The following is a 22,265-nucleotide window of genomic DNA, read 5'->3' on the forward strand; positions in this document are numbered from 1 at the left end:
GGGGAAAACATGTCAGTCCTCACCTACTGGATAGTGGGGAAACTGCTCCTGTTACAGGGCTGAAATACATGGGCATTAACTTGTCCCCACTTTGCCAATATATTCTTGTCACACCCATTCCCCAAATGGAACTCCGTTCCCAGTCCAACCACCTCGGCGTCCCGAACACCACTCTCCCAAGGCCACCCTGGACTCTGACGCTGGCTGGGAAGTTTCGACACCTTCCCTACAGTTGCAGGTTGGGGTTCGGAGCCCTCCCCCAGTGCAGGGCCCGGAGGCTTCCACCTCCTCTTCATCTGATCGGTTTGCAGGTCCTCCCCCACCGTCTCTGGGACCCCCTGGATGTCAGCCGAGCCTTGGCGTGAGTGACTTCCGGACCCCGCCAGCTCCGGCTGGCTTCGCCCCCTGCCTGCCCAGAGAGAGCCTCACTCCAGAGATGCCTTCCCGGTGATCCCGGGTACCATCTAGCGGCAGCAGAGAGAGGACGCCGGCTACTTTTTACAGAGACCTCCACCCCGGAAGAGCGTTTCTCAAGCATTTTTAAAACCTGTGTCTCTTTTAACTAAACATGAAAATCTGACACCCTTAGTTTTCTGTTACTTGACATTTGAAATAAAATGTATAGCTTGTCTAGAAACAAATCTACGCAGTGGTGACTTGAATGTGCTTCTCCATTGGAAAAGTGGCTTTCTACCTTCCAACCCCCTTGAATATCACGGCTCTAGCCCAGGGGAAGGCCTTTGAAAGCCACTGCTTGCTAGATCAGAATTTATTAAAAGGAATCTCTTGTTTGCACCACAAGATTCCAGCCACCCAAATACTGCTAGTGAAGTCTTTCCAAATGGTAAGAAAAGAAAAATTGATAATTAAGCTCTTAATATTTATTATTATTTGCATATTCATTTAGATCCCATTGACCATAGAGCAGTTATGTTGGTGTTTATATAAAATCATACTTGATAGTAGTGGTTACCAGATTTGGGAATATTACACACCCATAAAATTTCAAAAATAAGTTTGGGACTCAATCAAAGGCTGAACTAAATTTTTTCTTTCCCAAGGAAGAATACTGGGGAGAAAAGCACCCTCTATTACCATCATTTCCAAAAAGGAAAGGAATTATAATACCAACCAAGTAAGGAAGGAAATAAGTCCCAGATTTAAGGCATGGACCTTCCCAAGATCAAGGATATCTTTTAAAATTTTCAAATGCTGAAAAGCAACTGTATTTTATCATATTTGTTTTGTCTTTTTCTGGTATAAATGGTTCATCTGGGGGTAGAACTGTGCATCAGAAAGAGGAGCTTGAGTGTTCAACCTGTGCTTTGTTTTGTTCATGATCATTCATGATCAATGGCCACAATCCACACAGGAATGTTCTCTGAAATGGAAGAGGCAATGTCCATAGTGCTATTTTTATTCAATATGGAATGTTCAAAAAAACTGAGAAAGCTGAATAATAAAAGCCATGCATCCCAAGCTGTTCCCTTAACAAGGGACTTCTTCGCTCAGAAAACAGACTGCTGGGCCTTCAGGGCTCAACTCAATGAGCTCACTCTAGGCAAATGCTCACCCGCCAGAGATCCACTTTGTAAATGCTTCCACCAGTTATATCCTTCTCATAAAGATCAAAGTGTATAATCAGAGTTCATACTCTGGAAGTCCACTGAGTCATAGAAGCCTAGTTTTATGTTTTCAATCTCTATGAAATAGAAAAGACAGAAATTAAGTGGGAGAGGACCATGGAGAATTTGGTGATGAAAGAACAGGAACATGTGACATATTTATTTATTGAAGATGGGATAAAATACAGAAAGTTGAAAGCTAAGGAAATTCTGACTTATTTAAAGGAGGCAATTAAAAATAATCAATAAAGAAAAAGTAATAATTTACGGTCAAACTATAGAACTAAAAGAATATACAGATAGAAAAAGAGACAAAACGGTCTCAGGTTTAGAATGAAAGTAGCAAATAAAATTGAAAAGTTAAAGTCTTCAGAGTTCTCAAGGGTTCACTTGTCAGAAATTTTTATCACAATCCACAGTTCCTCATTTCTATGATCAGATATGGTAAGGAATAGATAATTCTCAATCTAGAAATAAAAGGAAACTATACAAAGTAAGAAGCAGCTCTAAAAATAGAATGGCAAGTGAAGAGTTGAAAGGGGAAGAGGAGGGCAAGTGATTTAAAAGGAAAGCTTTCTCTAAGGCTGATCCCAACTGGGCCTCTTTCCAACACTGACCCCAAAACTCAAAGGTTTAGCTTGAATACGATGAAGAACTTACACTGTACAAGTATAAAATGGGCAGCATTACCTGCTCCTCTATTCAAAGAAGTTGAGTAGGAGTGGGAGCTGATGAGTGGGAGATGAAATTTTTAAATCCATAATTTTAAAAATATATGTAATTCTCAGACTTCTAGGGATTGTCATAGCTGCTGTAGAAGGTGGGTCACATGGCTTTCCCTGGAATTATACTGTCCTTTGTTTATCAAAACATTATTAAACAAAATAACTGCTTGCTTTTTTCAACTACGCAAATATATTTCAATACGTAAAAATGAAGAAATATAAGAAATTAGAGGACCTTGGAAGTCCCAGAGAATTTATATTAAGCCAAAAGAAAAGAAAAGTCTAAGGCAGGTCATCCTGAGTTTTGCTGCTACTGTCATGATAAGCCAGTATAAAACAATATAAGACAAAAAACTACAGCAAAATAATAAAAACAACTGTTATCCTTGTAGCTCTGTTCATTTGAGTTTAACACTGTGAGAATTCAGTGAGGTATAGGGAAAGCATCCTGTGCTTCAGAAGATTCCACATCTGCAGTTGAAATCCTGAGCCACTACTAGACCAGCTGCATGGCCTGGGAAGTTTCTCCACCTCTCTAAATGTGACTATGCACTGGGGAAGCTGGGATAATAATTCCAATCTCACAAGGTTTTTGTGATCAAAAGAGATACTGTATATAAAATATTTGACACACAGCACATGTTAAAACAAAAACCTAAAATTTAAGTTCCTGCGATTATAAGTTATAAGCTTTCTGGCTTTGAGTAATTTTTTCTTTGGTAGTGAAACTGCAGCACTAAGGTGATAAAATCAGCAACTCCAACTACAAATAGACTCTTTTTTGTCTTAAAAAAACCCCAAAACTTTGGCATCTGAGCATGATCAAAGAGTAGAAGTATGTAGAACGTTAACTCTCATATTGGTTGCTACACTAATTATTTTCCTACATATCAATCAATGATTTCTTCAGTTTGACAAATAAATTTGAAAAAGACAAATATGTCAATAAAGAAATGAACAAAGCAGATGAACAAACTGTCAATAAACATGAAAAGGTTTGATCTCATTAATAATCCAAACAGAAAAGTAGAATCATAAAACATATAGGATATGATCTTAATTTACATATATGTATAGAAATCAAGTTTAGAAGGAAATACATCAAAATATTAGCAGTGGTTATCTCTAAGGTATCAAACTAAAGATGATTTTACATTTTTCAACACTTTTCCCTAATTTCCTATAATGAACATACATTACTGCTATACTCAGAAACTAACAACAAGATTTTGTTAACATCACTTCTTGCTCTGTTAAAATGTTTAGTTCATGGGGAGTCATTGAGGATATCACAGGGGTATCTTTAGTCAGCTCTTCCGCATATGCCTTTAAAATAACACTGATGGTGGAGTCTGGTATTCACCCACATGTGTTCTGCCATGTTATCCCACTGCTTACAGAAACTCTGTTTTTAAGTCCAAAAACTGCAGTTTGTGCTCTGAAAATAGGCTAGCATATTTGAAAGCAGGGCTATCTCTGAAAATTCAGATACATGAATATCCACAATGACTCCCGTTCTACACTGGAAGCTTACCTGATCTCCAGGACATAAACCAACAGACTAGCCTAGCCTGATGATCTTTCTATAACATTTCCTCTCATCTTTTAATTTGTCTTAGAAGAGGGTCAAAACCAGCATGGTGACTTTCCCTGACTGTGTAGAAGGCAATCAAGAAAATGCTGACTGCCGACGGTGTGCATGATACTGTATTAAACAAGGGGTACCTCTAACCTGATTCAGCAAAATAAGGTTTGTTAATGCATTAATGGGTCTGTGTATAGACTGCAGATGTAAGCAAAATTCCCCATAAGCAAGCTTAATGCTATAGTAAACCAACAAAAAGAGCCGAAGCAGCCCATAAGTGCTCTCTCGTAAGTGATAAATGACCTTTCAAGTTGAACCAAATACTTTAACCTAAAAGAGCAGGTAAGCAATACCACATTTACAATGGGCTTTATCTATGTATGGATAATGTCCCCCAGTTGCAATTTTCTTTGCTAAGAGAAGAAAAAAACCACTACTCCACGCTAATGAATGAAACACAGCCTTATTTATCCTAATTTGATTTCATTTCTATATACTTTATGCCATTTTACAGCCAAAGATGATACACACAAAAAACATTTTAATATGTACAGAAATCCCTTACTTATGTGGAATTTATATAACAAAAGTAAATCAATTATTTGTAATTAATTTTTTTGTTTGTTTAATCAATGCTATAAATGCACATGGTAAAAAAAAATACTATAGGAAGAATTAACATGAAAAGGATCTGTCCAGTCTCACTTCCCAGAGGCACCCACTTTTAACAATTTTTGTTCATGTTTTTAAGGTATTATCTTAGGGCACTTGATTACCCAATTCACACAACTATCTGCTGACTTCCTGATTTATAAAAGACTTGTTAGTTCATATACATGCCCTCCAATTTGGGAAGCAGGGTCAAGTTTACTGAGATATAATTTACATACAGTAATTTTCATCCTTTTTAGTATATAGTTTTATGAGTCTTGACAACTGCAGTTCAATCACCCCTCCCCTCAAATTTCCTCATACACCTTGTTAGACAACTCCTCCTGCCACCCCAGCCCATGGCAAACAATGGTGTTTTCTGTTCTTATACATTTGTCTTCTCTAGAATGCCAAATGAATGTAGCCTTTTGATTCTGGCTTCTGCCATTTGCCTTAAGGCATTTGAGATTCATTCATGTTGTTGCATAAATCAAAAGTTCACTGAATGAGGAGGGACTTAGAGACTGTCATACTAAGTGAACTAAGTCAGACAGAGAAAAACATATGATGCTGCTTATATGTGGAATCAAAAAAAAATGATACAAATGAACTTATTTACAAAACAGAAATAGAGTCACAGATGTAGAAAACAAATTCATGCTTACCAGGGGGAAAAGGGGGAGGAGGGACAAATTGGGAGACTGGGATTGACATATACACACTACTATCTATATAATAGATAACTAATAAGGACCTCCTCTATAGCACAGGGAACGCTACTCGATACTCTGTAAAGGCTCTTATGGGAAAAGAATCTAAAAAATAATGGATATGTGCATATGTGTAACTGATTCACTGTGCTGTACGGCAGAAACTAACACAACATTGTAAATCAACTATATGCCAATAAAAATTTAAAAAAAAATTTTTTTAAAGTTCATTGAATGAATGTTCAAGAGCTTGCTGACCCGTTCACCAATTAAGGGACATATTTCCCCAGTTTTTGCTGATTAGGAACAAGTCTGTAATAAACATTAACACAGATTTTTATATGAAATAAGTTTCATTTCTCTTCTCTAAATATCTAGGAGTGGGATTACTATGTTTTATAGAAAGTGTATGTTTAACTTTATACTGCAGAAAGTTACCAGTGTTTTTTGAAGTGGCTGTACCATTTTATATTCCCACCAGTGATGTATGAGAGCTCCAGGTACTTAGCAATCCTGCCAGCACTTGGTATTGTCATCTTTTTTGTTTTGTTTTGTTATTTTAGCCATTGGAACAGGTGTGCGGTGGCATGTCATTGTGGTTTTAATAAGCATGTCCTCATTTTTAGTGTGCTTATTTCCATTCAGATATCTGCTTTACATCTCTTCAGGTCTTTTGCTCATTTCTTATTGAGTTCCTTGTTTCTTTGAGTCCTGAGAATTCTTCATATATTCTGATTCAAGTGCTTTACCAAACACATGTCTTGCAAATATTATCTCCCAGCTGTCAGTCTGTCTTTTCATTCTCTTAACAGCACCTTTCGAGGAACAGAAGTTTTAAATTTTGATAAAATCCAATTTATCAATATTTTCTTTTATGGATCATGCTTTTGGTGCTCTCATGTAAGAAATGTTGCCTAACCCAAGATCAGAAGATTTTCGTCTGTGTTCTATTAGAAGTTTTTATAGTTTTAGAGTTTATTTTTATGTCTATGACCCATTCTGGCTTAACAATTATAACCATGCCAGGCACGTTTGAGGTTCTTTTTCTCTTTTTTTGCCTATTTTTCCAGCATCATTTGTTGAAAAAATTGTCCTTTCTCTATTGAATTGCCTTTATACCTTTGTAAAAAATCAGTTCATCATAAATGTGTGGATCTATTTCTGGTTTCTCTATTCTATTCCATTAATCAATATTCATCTCTCCTTTTGCCAATAACTTACTGTCTTAATTACTGTAGACTTATAAGCCTTGAATCAGGCACTGTGAGGTTCCAACTTTGTTCTTCTTTTTCCAAACTGATTTGGTTCTTTTAGCTCATTTGCCTTTCCATATAATTTTTTTAAAAAGCTTGGTGAATTCTGCAAAAATCCCTGCTGGAATTTTGATTGGGACGTTGATTGTGATTATATGGAATCTCTTGACCTATTTGGAGATTGCTGACATATTAACAACACTGATCCTTCAGTTCTGAGAATACAGTATATCATTCCATTTATTTAGGTCTTTAAACTCTTTCAACTGTGTTTCATAGTTTTCAAAATACAGATTTTCCACATCTTTAGTTAGACTGATACCTAAGTATTATGTGTATTTTTAGATGCTACTGTAAATGGTTTCTTTTTTCCAATTTCTGATTTTTTATTGCTACTATATAAAAATACAATTGATTTTTTTTTTATGTTAGCTGTGTCTCATGCAACCTTGAGCAAGAACTCTTGGTTCTAATACTTTTTTTTTTGGAGATTCTTTAGTATTTTCTATATGTAAAATCAAATCATCTGTGAATAGAGAAATTTTTGTTTATTCCTGTCTAATCCATATGCCTTTTACACATTTTTCTTATCTTAATGCACTGATTTGGTATTGATTAGAAGTAGTAAGAACAAACATCTTTGTCATGTTGCCACTCTTAGTGAGAAGCATCTAGTTTTTCACAGATATGTACAATGTTAGCTGCAAGTTTTCTGAAAAAGCTCTTTCTTATGTTAAGGAAGTTCACGTCTATTCTTAGTTTGGTGAGCGTTTTTATTATAGATGTTGAGTGTTGTCATTTGGTTTTTGTGTATCTATTGATATTGTCATATGTTTTTTCTTCTTTAGTCTACTGAAACAGTGAATTGTAATATTAGATTTCTGAATGTTGTAAAGTCTTGCATACCCAGGATAAACCCCACTTGATCATGATGTATTATCCTGTTATTATATTGTTGGATTCAATTTGATATTTTGTTGAAGATTTTTACATCTCTATGAGACATATTGATCTGTAGGCATTTATCACTGAGAAGTCTTTAAACCTAGTTTTGGTCTCAGTGTAATGCTGGTCTTATAAAATGAGCTCAAAAGTGGTCACTTTACTTCCATATTCTGAAAGAATTTGTGTGGAAATAGACATTCTTCTTCTTAAAATGTTTTATAGAATTCACCAGTAAAGCCATCTGGGACTGGAATCTTCTTTGTTAAAAGTTTTTAAGCTTTGAGCTATGAAATAAATTTCTTTGACTATTCAGTTACTTATTGATTAACCTTGGTAGTTTGTACTTTTTAAGAAATCTGTTCATTTTATCTAAATGTCCTAAAAAGATGTTTGAAATATTCCCGTATTTTTATGTATGTAGAGTCTGTAATGATGTCCTCTTTCACTTCTGACATTGGTAATTTGTGTATTCCCTTTTCCTTGGTAAATCTAGATAGAGGTAAACCAATTTTATTGATCTAAAAAAAAAAACCAGTTTTTGCTTTCCTTGATTTTCCTTAATGTTTTTTTCTATTTTCAACTTCCTTGATTTCTCTACTTGCCTTTATTTCCTTCCTTCTGTTTGCTTTATTTGCTGTTCCTATAAATTTCACACTAATCATTACTTTAGGTATAGCCCACAATTTTTTTTTTTTTTTTTTTTTTCAGGGGAGAGCGCGAACGCAGTCCCCCACTACCACAAATTATGCAGTCGAGTTTCCCACATTTGGGGAAATCGCAGGGGTCAGCACATCCGGAGTGCAATGGATAAGCCTCGCCCTGGGAAAACCACCTTCGTGATCATGGTATCTCCCCTGCCAGGTAAGTATAGCCCACAATTTTTGATATGTTGTATTTTTAATCCCTTCCATTAAAAATAGTATCTAATTTTTCCTTTGACTTCTACTTCAATTCATGAATATTTAGAAGTTTATTGCTTAATTTCCAAATATTTGGAGATTTTCCAGATAAGTTCCTGCTGTTGATTTCTAGTTTATTTCCATTATATTCAAAGAAAATACTTTGTATATTTTAAATTATTTAATTTATTAGATTTGTTCTGTGGTCCACTATATGATTGATGTGGATTAACATTCTATGTGCACTTTAAAATGATGTATATTCTGTTGTTGATAGGAATGTTACACAAATGTCAATTAAGTCAAGTTGATTAAAAGTATTTTTCAGATCTTATATACCTTACTAATTTTTGGTCTGCTTATTTTACCAATTATGAGAGAGGAGTGCTGAAGACTCAAAATATAATTACGGATTTGTCTTTTTCTCCTTTCAGTTCTATCAATTATCATTACATAAATTTTGAAGTTCTGTATTTAGGTGCATATGCATTTAGGATTACCATATCTTCTTGATCATTTATCTCCTTTATTATTATGGAATATCCCTTTCAACATTCCATTTTCTGAAGTCAACTTTGTTATTAAAATAGCCACTCCAGTTTTCTTATGATTATTGCTTGCATGGTATAAGTTTCCTCATTCTTTTATGTTTAACCTAGTTGTGTCTTTATAGTTAAAGTGCATTTCTTATATGGAAAGTGAGTTTTTTATAGCCAGCATATAGTTGGTTCTTGTTTATTTTTTTCAATTTGATAATCTCAGTTTTTTAATTGCTGTATTTAAACCACTTATAGTTAATGTAATTACTGAAATCACTGAATTAAAATCTACCATCTTGCTAGTTTCCTTCTATTTGTTGCATCTATGTTCAGTATCTTTGCCATTTTGTCATCATGTTTTGGGATTTAAATATTTTTATTTTATTTTATGTACATTATTGGCTTCTTATTTAACCTTAACATTTTAATTTAACTTTAATATTTTAGGCATTGCCCTCAGTTGTAAAATATACATCTTTAATTAATCACAGTATAACTTTAAATAATACTATAATCCCTTGACATATAAAAAACTTAACAAATATATATTCCCATTTCCTCCTTCCCATCCTTTGTGCTAAGGCTGTCATACATTTTATCCATTTGTCAGATAAACTCACAGAGAATTGTTACTATTTTTGTTTTAGAGAGTCAATCATCTTTTAGAGTGATTAAAGTTAAGGAAAAATATATTTTACATTTATCTTCATTTTAGCTATTTTCAGAGATCTTTACTTCTCTGTGTAGATCCAGATCTGTGATATCATATTCATTCTGTCTGAAAAAGTTGCTTTAACATTTCTTACAGTGCAGGTCTAGTGGTAATAAATTCTCTCAGTTTTACTTGGTTTGAAAATATCTTTGTTTCTCCTTCATTTAAAAAGATAACTTTATATGATATGGAATACAGAGTTGACAGTTTTATATTCACTGCACTTTAATGTTGTCACTTTCTTGTTTTCTGGTTTACATAGTTTCTAATGAGAAGTTTGCTTCAATTCTTAAATTTGTTCCTTTGTATGTTATAGGTCTATTTTATATGGGCTGCCTTCAAGATTTACTCTCTTTGAATCTCAGCAATTTGTATATCATATGTCTAACAGTGTGAGGTGTGGGAGGAGGGCTATTTATTCTGCTTGGACTTCTTTGAGCCTCTGTGATTGGTGACTTGATGTCTTTAATTATATTTGGAAAATTATTAATCAATCTCTTCAAATATTTCTTCTACCCCATTCTCTTTTCCATCTAGGATTCCACTTACACATCATGCCACCTGATATTGTATTACACCTCTTAGATGCTGTTTTCGTTCTTTTCATTCTTCTCTTTTACCTCCTGACAGCTTCCACTCTTGTGTAATGACTTTGTAATAGTGTAATTACATAATTATAAGGCAATTTCTATTGTTCCATCATCAAGCTCATGATTCTTTCTTTGGCTGTGTAAAGTCTACTTATTAGCACATCAAGTGCATTCTTCATCTCATGTTTTCATACCTAGCATTCCATTTGACATTTTCTTACAATCTATCCATAAAGGAAATAAATGGAATATCCCCAAGAAATGATCAAACAAAAAAAAGGAAAAGATTTAGAAACAGAATAACAAGAGAGAGACAAATAGCAAGATGGTAGACTTAAGTCCACATCAATAATTACACTAAATGTTAATGGGCTAACCACTCAAATTACAGGCAGCTATTCTCATATAGTTAAAGGATAAAAACCCAAAGCCAACATACATTATATACAAAGGGTACACTTCCAATCTAAAGATACAGATAGGTTATTAGTAAAAGGATGGAGAAAATATGTGCAAATATGAAGCATGGTTATATTAATATCAGACAGAATAGACTTCAAGACAAAGGGTATTACTGAGATGAAGTGAGAGATTTTATAATAATTAAATAGTCATTGCATCAGGAAGACATAACAACTCTAAATGTGTATGTGCCTAATAAGAGAGTTTCAAAATACATGAAATAAAAACTCACAGAATTAAAGGGAGAGAGGTAGACAAATCCACAAGTACAGCTGGAGATTTTTAACACACCCCTCTCAGTAAAAATATAGATGATATGAACAACACTACCAACAAATTTTACCTAATTGGCATTTACAAAGCAACACAGTCAATAGCCCAAACTAAGCTACAGTGAAAAAAAATAAGAATGGCAGATCCTTTGGAAGTATGGCATTGAGAAATGACTGGGTAAGGACATGAGGAAACTCATTGTGGTGATGTTTAACATTAACATCTTGAAGAGGATTAAGTGACTGCATTTCTCAATACCAAGAATGTACACATAAGTCTTGTGAATGTCATTATATGTAAATGTTTCATCAAAAGAGAAAAGTGTTGTGCTTGCAAGTGTTTGCAAATGTTGAATTTGTGTAATAATATGCATGCTAAAGTATTTAGAGAATAGTGTACTGCTATTTGCAATTTATTTAAAATGCATCAAAAATAATATGTATTAATGAATAGAGAGAGCGATAAATGGATATTTGTGGACAAAGCAAGTATAATCTACTTGGTGAATGTATCAGTTGTAACTATAAAATTCTTTTGATTCCCGTGTATCAAAAGCTTAAGAAGAAAATTTTGAGAAAAAAATGAAAATAAAAACTTTTCCAGAAAACAAAAATAGATTCCAAATGGATAAAGAAGATGTGGTGTGTATATATATATATATGATGGAATATTACTCTGCCATAAAAAAGAACCAAAATAATGCCATTTGCAGCAACATGGATGGACCTAGAGCTTGTCATACTAAGCGAAGTAAGTCAGACAAAGGAAGACAAATATCATATGATATCACATATGCAGAATCTAAAAAAATGGTACAAATGAACTTATTTACAAAACAGAAATACAGTCATAGATGTAGAAAACAATGTTATGGTTACTAGGAGGGAAAGGGGAGGGAGGAATAAACCTGTGGATTGGGATTGACATATACACACTACTATATATAAATAGATAACTAATAAGGACCTACTGTATAGCACAGGGAACTCTAGTCAATACTGTGTAATGACTTATATGGGAAAAGAATCTAAAAAGAATGGATACGCTATGTGTAACTGATTCACTTTGCTATACAGCAGAAACTAACACAACATTGTTATCAACTATGCTCCAATAAAAATTTTTAAAAATTACTGTCATCAAAACTGAACAATAAGAAATGTTAAAAGAAGTTTTTCAGGCTGAAATAACGTGACACCAGATGTAAATCAGATCCACACCAAATAATGAAGGGCAATGAATGGAAATGATAAATAGGTGGGTAAATGCAAAACACTACATTCATTTTATAATTCACTTAAAGGTAATTACATCAACTACATGTCAATAAAAAACAATGAAACAATAAATTAATTAATTAATTAATTTAATTAAATATATAAAGCCAAAATAATAACTTGTCCCAAGGTTTATAAAATATTTAGAAATAAAACATATGAGATTAATAGCACAAAGGACAAGAAGAGAGGAATGGAAGAATATGATAATAAGCTTCTTAGATTAAACGGTGATAATTTAAAGATAGATATTATAAATCTTGCAGTAACCACTAAAAAGAAAGAGATGTAGCTTATAAAATAATATTAGAAACAATATAGAATACTAACATTTAGTCAATTAAACAAAATCAAGGCAAAAAAAGAGGAAGAAATAGAAGGAGAGATATAAAAATATCAAGATGACAGATTTAAACATACCAAATTGATAAATACATTAAATGTATATGGTCTAAACACTCCAGTTAAAAGACAAGTATGGAAGACTGAATGAAAAACAATACCCAACCATATGGTCTCTTCAAGAAACCATTTATACACACACACACACACACACATACATATATACATATGTATGTGTATGTATGTATGCATGTGTACATATGTACACATAAAGTTAAGAATATGAGGATGGGAAATTTATAATATGCAGACATTTGCAGCACAAGAAAGCTGGAGTAGCTATATTAATAGTAAAAATAAGAGAGATATACAAATATTAAGCATAGCTGGGATGTGTATATTAATTTTGACAAAGTAGACTTTAAAGCAAAGAATATTGCCAGTGATAAAGAAAGACATGTCATAATAATAAATATTACCAGGGATAAAGCAGGAGGTTCCCTAATGATATATATACATTAAAAGATAATAATAATCTTAATGCATACATACCCATTAACAAACTTTTCCGATAAACATGAAGCAAAAATTGGAAAAACTAAAAATAGCCAAATTCATATGTAAGTTGAAGATGTCAACAATCTTCTCTCAGTGATTGATAAAACCAGAAGACAGAAAATCAGTAAAGATATAGATGACTTGGGACTTCCTAGGTGGTGCAGTGGTAAAGAATCTGCCTGCCAATGCAGGGGACACAGGTTTGAGCCCTGCCCTGGGAAGATTCCACATGCCACGGAGCAACTAAGCCCGTGTGCTACAACTATTGAGCCCACGTGCCGCAACTATTAAAGTCCATGTGCCTAGGGCCCGTGCTCCACAACATGAGACGCCACTACAATGAGGAGCCTGTACACCACAATGAAGAGTAGCCCCCACTCGCAGCAACTAGAGAAAGCCCGTGTGCAGCAACGAAGATCCAATGCAGCCAATAAATAAATAAAATTAATTAATTAATTTAAAAAAAGATATAGACGACTTGAATAATACTGTTAAGCAACTTAACCTGAATAACATTTATAGAACACTCCACCCTACAGAAACAGAATACACATTATTTTCAAGTGCACATGGTACACTGACCATGTCAGACACATGCTAGGCTCTGAAACAAATAAAAATGAAATTTAAAAAACTGAAATCATTCAGATGATGTCTTTTCATCCCCAAAGGAATTAAATTATAAGTCAATAACAAAACAATCTGGAAATTACCAAAATATTTGGAAATTAACCATCAGATATCTAAGTAACCCACAGGTCGCAGAAAAATCATAAAAATTAGAAAATATTTTGAACTCAATGAAAACAAAAACACAATGTAGCACAATTTATGGATGAGCTGAAGCAGTTGCTGAGAAGGAAACTTAGAGCATTAAATGCTTATAGCAGAAAAGAAGGAAGGTCTTAAGTGAATGACTTAAGAAAGAGTCAGCAAACTATGGTCCACTGGCTGTCCCACTTGTAAGTGAAGTTTATTGAAACACAGCAACACCTATTTATGTATTGTCTATGCCTGCTTTTATGCTACAGTGCCAGAATTAAGTAGCTGCAGCAGAGACAGTAGGGCCCATAAGACTAAAACACGTACTATCTGACCCTTTAAGAAAAAGTTTGACAACTCTTTTGATCTAAGGTACTAACTTAAGATGATAGAATAAAAAAGGATAAATTGAATTCAAAGTAAGTAGAGGAAAGAAATGAAAGAAAATTCAAATTCTCAATGTCAAGAATATAAGAGGAGACAGCACTATAAATACTATAGGTATTAAAAAGATAATAAGGAACAATTATGAAAATTTTTATGATAATGACAATATCCAAAGGAGAGTTCAGTAGAAGTAATTCTAAAGGAGCATCTTATCTTGATTTGTCACAGTAAGTGTCAATCCTTTTAAAGAGGTCCAGCTGTTTTAACAAAGTCAACTTTCTCCTATGTGCCAAAAAGCAATGCCTTTTAATATAATGCAGCTAATATATCTAGAGCACAGCTATAGGAGAGAAAGATTTTAGAAGGGAGAGAGATTCATTGAACTATGCATTTATGATTCTGTAAGGAATCGTCTGCTAATCATATAATTATCCTTTATTCAGTGTTTCGAATTTAGTGTGCTATTTCCTGGAAACACACACTTGATTCCAAGTGGAATGTGAGTGAGAATGCCCTCTTACTATGATTTTAGAGAGGCAAAGGTTCACAGTGTAGATCTTTACTCTTGAAGAGCAATAAAGGGAATAGAAAGAAGAAAAAAACACATTACTAGGGGATAAGGCCAGGGAAATGTCATCATATAAAGTTATGAGATGTGATGAGTTAATATTCTTTAATATACTTTGGCTCTGTTTTGAAACAATCTGGTTCCTGAGAGCTGTGTTAATCTGGACTACCACCCTCTGATGCTGACCTCTCTAAGATAAGCAAGCATTTATGAAACTAAACATTCTGCATCAAAATCATCATTGTTCAGATCCTGATGGATTAGATTTTTTTTCTAATCTGGTTTTTGACCAGAGCATTAATTCAGTCATGGCAGTGAATGAAAAATTTATAAGGAACTTAATCAACATACAGAGATGTGGCATCTATCTCTGTCATTTTACCTTAGCATGAGACAGGAATGATGAAACAGATTAGAAGAAAATAAATGTTTCACTTTCAAAATCAGAGCATCCTAAGCATTTTCTTGATGTGAAAAGTTTAATGAAAAAGTAGATTGATCTAATTTGGGATGCTTAAGTCACCGGCAAATTTAAATTGTTTTAAAAAAAATAATAAGCCAAGCTCTTGAGTCATACTGAATGATTCACCCATGAATTCTTGAGGGGATTAATTTAAAACAGTTCCAAAGAAACACCATCTTCACATACCTACTCTAAAAAAACAGATGAGAACAACAGAAGAGGGAAGTTATTCTAGAGGAGCAAAAGGGAAGCACCAGGACTGAACAGAATCCTGTTAGCCTGGTTGGCCAATCAGAGCAGATGAATTCAAGAGTCACGTGATCCAGCAAAAGAGTGAAAAATGATGGAGTACTGGCTCCTTTGGAAATAAAGTCTACCTTGTCTCTTTCACACTCCTACTCACCTCCTCCCTCTCTTTTACTTTTCACTGGATCCTTAAGTGAGAGGAGTATGATTTGTATTGTCCAGGTTCCAGGGAACCAAGAGGCCCACATGCTTCACGGATCCAGCTTTCAAAGAACAAGAAAGGCACAGGGCTTTCATGTTCATGGTCACGGCCCTGTCTCCTGCTTCGTTTTATAGCAAGCGTGGGAAGGGCAGGACCTGCTTCCTCACAGAAAAGAACCAGCCACCTTTCTCCACAGACTCTCTGCCTTTCTCAACTTAGCAGTCACCCCTGAGATTACGGCCTGTAACTCCTGTCACAGCTGCCATGAAGGCTGAGCTACCATGAGCTACTGGAGATGGAGGTCCCCTGCTCCGCCACTCTGGCTTCGTCCAGGCATTACAAGACCTCTTGATGGGATCACAGTGTCAGGATCCAGGATTCTGACTTATCACAACCCCCCTTTCTTTATCCTAGGCTGTTTAATTGTTAAAAGTTTAGAAAAAGGGAGTATATTGGAGTTCTGCCATGCAATTTGTGGCCAAAGTACCAGGCAACAAAAAAGATAACTTTGCCTTATTTTCCCTCCCTTTTCTAGATGCCCCCTTAGCAACCCCTCTTAGACTGGAGGAGATGCACAGCTGAACCAAGACAGTATTTAGTTATTCCTAGGTCCCTTAGCAAAAGTGTAATTTCTTTATTATTATTATTATTATTATTATATTTACTTTTTAGCAGCTTTATTGAGATAAAATAATATACCATACAATTTGCGAATTTAAAGTATATAATTTGGTGGCTTTGGTACATTCATATAGTTGTGCATCCACCTGGAATTTCTACATCATTTATGAACATATCCCAATATCATCCTAATTTCTTAACGTACAGATAAACCTTGAGATTTTTACTGTTAGCTGTGAAAAATTTTAAACATGAAATCCTAATCAATGAAAAATCCAGAACAAGCCTCCCAGATACCTCACAGATATAAATGATAAGGAGCGATAGTTCATACACACTCTGTACTTAGAACTTTTCCTTTTTTTCCTGTTTAGTTCTGTTTTCTATTTATACTTGAAAATTAATCCTATTGTTTGACTGTTTATTAAAATAAACTCTTTATATACACGTGAACACATCTGTTTGAGCTTTATTTAATGATCCATGCCTGCAGTTGTTCATTTATACGACAATTTTCCCCTACAAATCTCAAAATGGAGCTAATGCTAATTATTTGGTGGCAGGTCAAGACTTGACTAGAGCAGGACCTAAACAGCCTCTGCTGACATTGTGTATCCCTGCCTCTCTCCTGCAGGACTCAAGATCATTCTCTTAGGAACCCGCTATGGAACTGCAAACTGTGTCACATTACCAGGTCCTGTGTGACTCCACTCATTCTCCTCTCTTTTTAACCTTTTCTTATTTACAATAAGAGATGCAAGTTCTCCCAAGAAAAATACAACAAACTGAATCTCAGCTGCTGCCCAGAAGGTTTTTTAAAGAGAAACACATGAACATTCATTCAAAAGGAAAATACAGTTGGCCTTCTGTAGCCACAGGTTCCGCATCTGCAGATACAACCAACTAACTCCAGAAAGTTCCAAAAAGGCAAAAGTTGAATCTGCCATGCACTGGCAACTCTTTACATAGATTTTTACATTGTATTAACAACTATTTATATACTGTTTACATTGTGTTAGGTATTATAATTAATCTAGAGATGATTTAAAGTACCACGTATGGGAGGATATACAAGGATTATATACAAATACTACACCGTTTTACATAAGGGACTTGAGCATCCTCAAATTTCAGTCCTGGAACCAGTCCTCCTGTACTCTAAAAATGCATTTGGAAGTAACAATCACATTCAAAAGACCATAACTTTGGGCAAAATCAACTGCTTTCACATAACAATAAATCATTTGCAGGGAATCTAGAGAGTATTCCTTCTTTTTGCACACATCCTTCAAGGTAAGGTACTCATGTAAGGTTAGGAAAGGCTGGGTATCCCTCCCTGTTGACTCAGAAGCAGTGGAGACATTCATTGCAAAGACTTGGAAGTGACCAATTCAGAGATACACATGGAGGTGGCAGCAGAGCTAGAACAGAAGTTTTGAGAGACCAGGACTAGAAAATAGGTGTATTTTCTAATGCAAGAGCTGGGAATACATATATCAGAAGCAGTTCACCTCACCACAATATTTATGTAATGTTGGGTTGCCAGATAAAAGTACAGAATGCTCAGTTAAACTAGAATTAAACAGCAATTAATTTTTAATATATGTATGTCCCATGTCATATTTGTCACATACTGAGACTAAAAATTATCTGTTGTTTATCTGAAATTCAGTTTAACTGGGCATGCTGTGATTCACTAAACCTGTGACTCTATTTAATGTGTCTTTTAAAATTGTCTGTAAATGCCCTTGGCTCTAGATTTTTAATCTTTAGGTCAGACTTATTCCTTGAACTCCAGACTCATAAAACCAATTGCTTACTTGACATCTCCACTCCAGTACCTAGTAGACATTTAACTCTCAACATACCTAAAACTAAGCTCCAGCTCTCTGTCACTGTGCCCCACCTCTCCCCAGACCTGCTCCTCCTGCAGTCAGCCTCACCCCACTCAATGGTCTGTTCTTCTACTGCTTGGGTCAAAATTTGGTGTTATCATTTGCTCCTCTCTTACTCTCACACCTCAAATCCTTTATTTTTGCATCATTGTAGAAAATCGGAGGAACTATATTTTATACTTCTTTAAGTTTGAGGCTAAAGCAGGTTCAGGCGGTACAGTCAACGAAGAAATATGCTCCCAAGGACTTCTGCACAGAGTTTCTCCTAGTCCAAAGAAGTCTCTTTTTTGGAACCAGGGAGCCTCTTACTACATTTGTGTCAATAAACCAATAAATGACTATGCTTAAAGAAGGGCAAAGGCACAATCTTTTGCATTATAAACTCAGTCAGTCCAAAGCTTTCACTTTTACTTCCAGCACAGCTTAAAATGTATAGTAGGAACTGCTAGCTGCCGTTAAATTGGGGAAAACAAAAGAACAAACAAACAAACAACTCATTACCTGAAACCCTCACCCCCACTCTGGTTATTAAATGAAACAGTTACCTTTTCACTTTTAGAGTAACAGCCTCTAGCTTTCTAGACTCTTAATAATCCTTTCCAACCAGAAGACAAAGGAGTTTCATGAAATTCGTAGAGAGTATACGGTATGTAAAGCTCTATAATGCCTAAGTCCAGGACAGTTGAGAACTCCAAGACATTTTCTGGCAATACTTTGTTTAGTACACATGATAAATGTGAGGTCATGTCAGGTCTTTCTTACAAAACATCAAGGTATCCAAGAACTAGATAATCAGAGCAACACAGAGCAGCCTAATTTTTTTAGCCAGTCCAGACCAATAAATATTTTCTCTAAGTTTCCACCAGACCAGCAATTACCCTCTGAGATTCTCACCAAGGAGAAATGATTTCTACTCTGCTGTCAAGGCTTGACACACCTAAGGTACTACAGATGCTGAGGGAAAACAGCCAAAGCAAAAAGGGTTCATTGGTTCATCAATATCTTCCGATATTTAGGGTCCTAGGCCTGGTGCTCAGCAAAGCCAAACTGGAAAGTAGTGTTTTCTGTCATGCGGTTTTGCTATGTCACTGTGTCAACAGCAACTTCTCATATAGCATGTCAACAATGGCATGTACATTTCCCAAAAAATGGTAAATATGATTAACAGTGCAATTTGTTAAAGTGACCAGGTCAAAAATAATGAAGGTAACCACATGAGAAAAACAATTTAAAAGATGAAATAAATAAATAAATGACCTTGAATCCCTCTATCAAATAATCAAAGATCTGTATAAAAAATAAGAATCAAAAATGTAGATTGCCATATACTTTTTATTTCCTGTGGAACACAAAGATGAGTAAAATTTCTTAAGATATTTCAAAATGATTGCATTCTACACAGAAAAGCTCATTGTTAAAATTCAATTTTGATAAGTAATTCTCTACTATACTGCCACATTATCTCCATATCAGGCATTTTTCTTATTCTTCAAATTTTAAGGAAACAATCAAATTTGAATGGATGATCTATTTTTTTTTACCTTTTTACACATTTCAATGCCAAAAGATTCCATGCCTTTTGAACATAGCAGGGCATGTGTTTCCTATGTTGCTGTGCCCTGGGTCTCTGAAATTGTCTAAAGGTTCTGTCATATAACAAAATATACCTTTCAAGCTAGATAAAAAATAATTGAATCTATTTTTTAAAATGTCTGCAACAAAGCTATTAGCTCCCTGAAATAAGAAGGGTTGTACAGATAGCCTTCAGAGGCAACTTCACAAGTGTCCAGTCGAAACTGATCTCCAGAAGACTTTGTGTGTATAAATTCTATTGTCATCAAGAGCACTTTGAGTATGCCAATTTAGTGGAGTTTCTGCCCATTTCTCAAGACTTTCCTATAGTCATTTTTTTTTCCCATTGATGAATTTACTAACTCTGAACGCAAATATTTCCCTTTATCCCCTCATCTTTCTGACAAGTCTCTGGGTAATTCCTTCCTGAAAGGCTATGCCTTTTAAAGATAACTGAAATGTTTTAATCCTCCTATTGTATCAACTGATCATTTCCAACAATCAAATTTTCATCTGAAAATTGTATTTGGTGAGTCTCTCAGACCATCTGAATCACTGAATCTGCACGTGACAGCAATCGTACTATTCAAAACATTCTCCCGCACATGTCACTAAAAGGAAAACTACCCACCCTGGAGTACAGCTATTAATGTCGAACAGACTGTCATCTGAGAAAACAAAAATGCATCGGACAAAGTACAGCCCGATGGGAAAATACCAGGTTTTTATGTGCAAATGTCTTAAATGTCTGATTGAAATGTTTAAAGTATGAGTTAGCAAGGAATCTGCTCCGGGTCTCTCTCCATAACCCAGAATAATGTTATAATGAAAAGAGTTTTAAAGGGTTTTTCATCATAGCGCACTATAATTTTACTAAAGATGCATTTGCCCCAGTTTCTAGTAACCATTATAAAGAAATGTTTAATTTCTAGCTTGGGCCGAGGGCTCTATTTAGCCTACCAAAGCACAGACCTGTTATAAACGCTGGGACTCTTGCCAGAAAAATTTTTTCCTGCAACTCTTAGTAAAGATCATACCTCGAAAGCACTGTGCCTTGCAAACCACGCAGATTGAAGCTCCCACTCCCGCCTACAGAGCTTGGCACCCGCGGCTTTTGAGGTATCCCTCATCGCCTAAAACGCAGACTGAATCGCCGCTACCACTCCCCACCCTCCCACCACCACCGTGTCATCCTCCATGCTCAGCTCTCCGGAGCTCAGTCCCGAGCGTCCCCCAAGCCCCTGCGGAGTGAACTCAAGGTGCCACCCAACTCCCAGCCCTGCACACACCCACAAACGCTCTCCTACTCCCTCCGCTACAAACTGTCCCCAGATGTGTCACCCGCCTCACCCCTCATTCCACACCCCAGCGTCCCTGCAGCTTTCTTCCCTCCTCCTGATGGCTTCATCCCCAACACACCTGTCCACCCCGCGGACAGCCGTCAGGTGCCCACGCTGCGCCCTATCCCGCGCCCCCTCGGTCTAACTGGCGCTCCGCACTCCGCCCGGAGGAAGGTCAGTCCCATCGAGGCCGCTTCTTCCCCCACCCCCCGCCCACACCCGCAGACCGCCCCCGACTCCCACCCTCGCGGGCGCGGAAAGAGGGCCGCCTGTCGTTACCTGCCGAGAGCGAGGCGGCCGCGGCGAGCAGCAGGAGCGCCCGGCGGAGCGCGGCGCGGAGCGCTCGGGTCATGGCCAACCAGGCGCCGCGCCCGGGCTGCGAGGCCCCGGAGCCGAGCGGAGCGGGGCGGCCGGGGCGGCGCGGGCCGCTTTGAAGTTCCCTGGGCGCGGCGGGGCAGCACAGCCCGACACCCTCGTGAGGCGCGCGGCTGGCGCTAATCCGCGCGGGCGCCCCCCGCCCCCGCCTCCCCCATCCCCCGCCCCCCGCGGCTGGCGGCGCGCGGCGCTCCTGCCACGGGCCCCGGGCTGCCGGGCGGGCGGGGGCGGGGGGGCGGCGAAAGAGCCCGCCCCCGCCGCGCCTCCGCCCCTTGGGCTCTCCGGTAGCCGCCCCGGGCCTGGCGCTGTCGGGCCGGCGCGCAGAGGCGGCCGGCTGGAACGGCGGTGCGATGGCCGAGAGACGCGGCAGGGGCGCGGGGCGCGGGGCGCGGGGCGCGGGGCGCGGGGCTGGGGAGGCTAAGAAAGCAGGTGCGGTGGTGCGGAGTCCCCCAGGCCTGGATACGCTGATCCTGGGGACGGGGCGGGAGGGGAAGCCCTACGGGGACTTTAGGACAACTTAAACCCTGCAGGAATTGCTTCCTGGGGGTCCGCTCTATAGTCTCCCACAGAAGATCCACGCGTCCAGGTCTCGTGACACTCGTCTGTCGTCCAGCGCTCTAAAGGTTCTTTAAATAGACTGAGCCCTGAAACACCCTGGGTATTCCTAGCCCGCTCCTCGCCCCGCCAC

At 37.0% G+C, this 22,265-nt stretch overlaps 1 protein-coding gene and 1 non-coding gene across 2 annotated transcripts in view; both read right to left on the reverse strand.

Annotated features, from left to right (window-relative positions):
- The window catches only part of ACVR1C (activin A receptor type 1C), a 78,138-nt gene extending 56,344 nt beyond the window's left edge, over window positions 1-21,794 (reverse strand). The window contains exon 1 of the mRNA XM_057745013.1: window positions 21,482-21,794. Within this exon, the coding sequence (XP_057600996.1) occupies window positions 21,482-21,554 (73 nt within the window). The 5' untranslated portion in view covers window positions 21,555-21,794. The remainder of the gene's footprint in view (window positions 1-21,481) is intronic.
- Window positions 8,200-8,363, reverse strand: LOC130859711 (U1 spliceosomal RNA). The gene has a single exon (XR_009055269.1). It is a non-coding gene; the product is annotated as a U1 spliceosomal RNA (small nuclear RNA).
- Window positions 21,795-22,265: the final 471 nt, after the last annotated feature.

Source organism: Hippopotamus amphibius, chromosome 8 (genome assembly GCF_030028045.1).
Source record: "Hippopotamus amphibius kiboko isolate mHipAmp2 chromosome 8, mHipAmp2.hap2, whole genome shotgun sequence".
NCBI classification, from domain to species: domain Eukaryota; kingdom Metazoa; phylum Chordata; class Mammalia; order Artiodactyla; family Hippopotamidae; genus Hippopotamus; species Hippopotamus amphibius.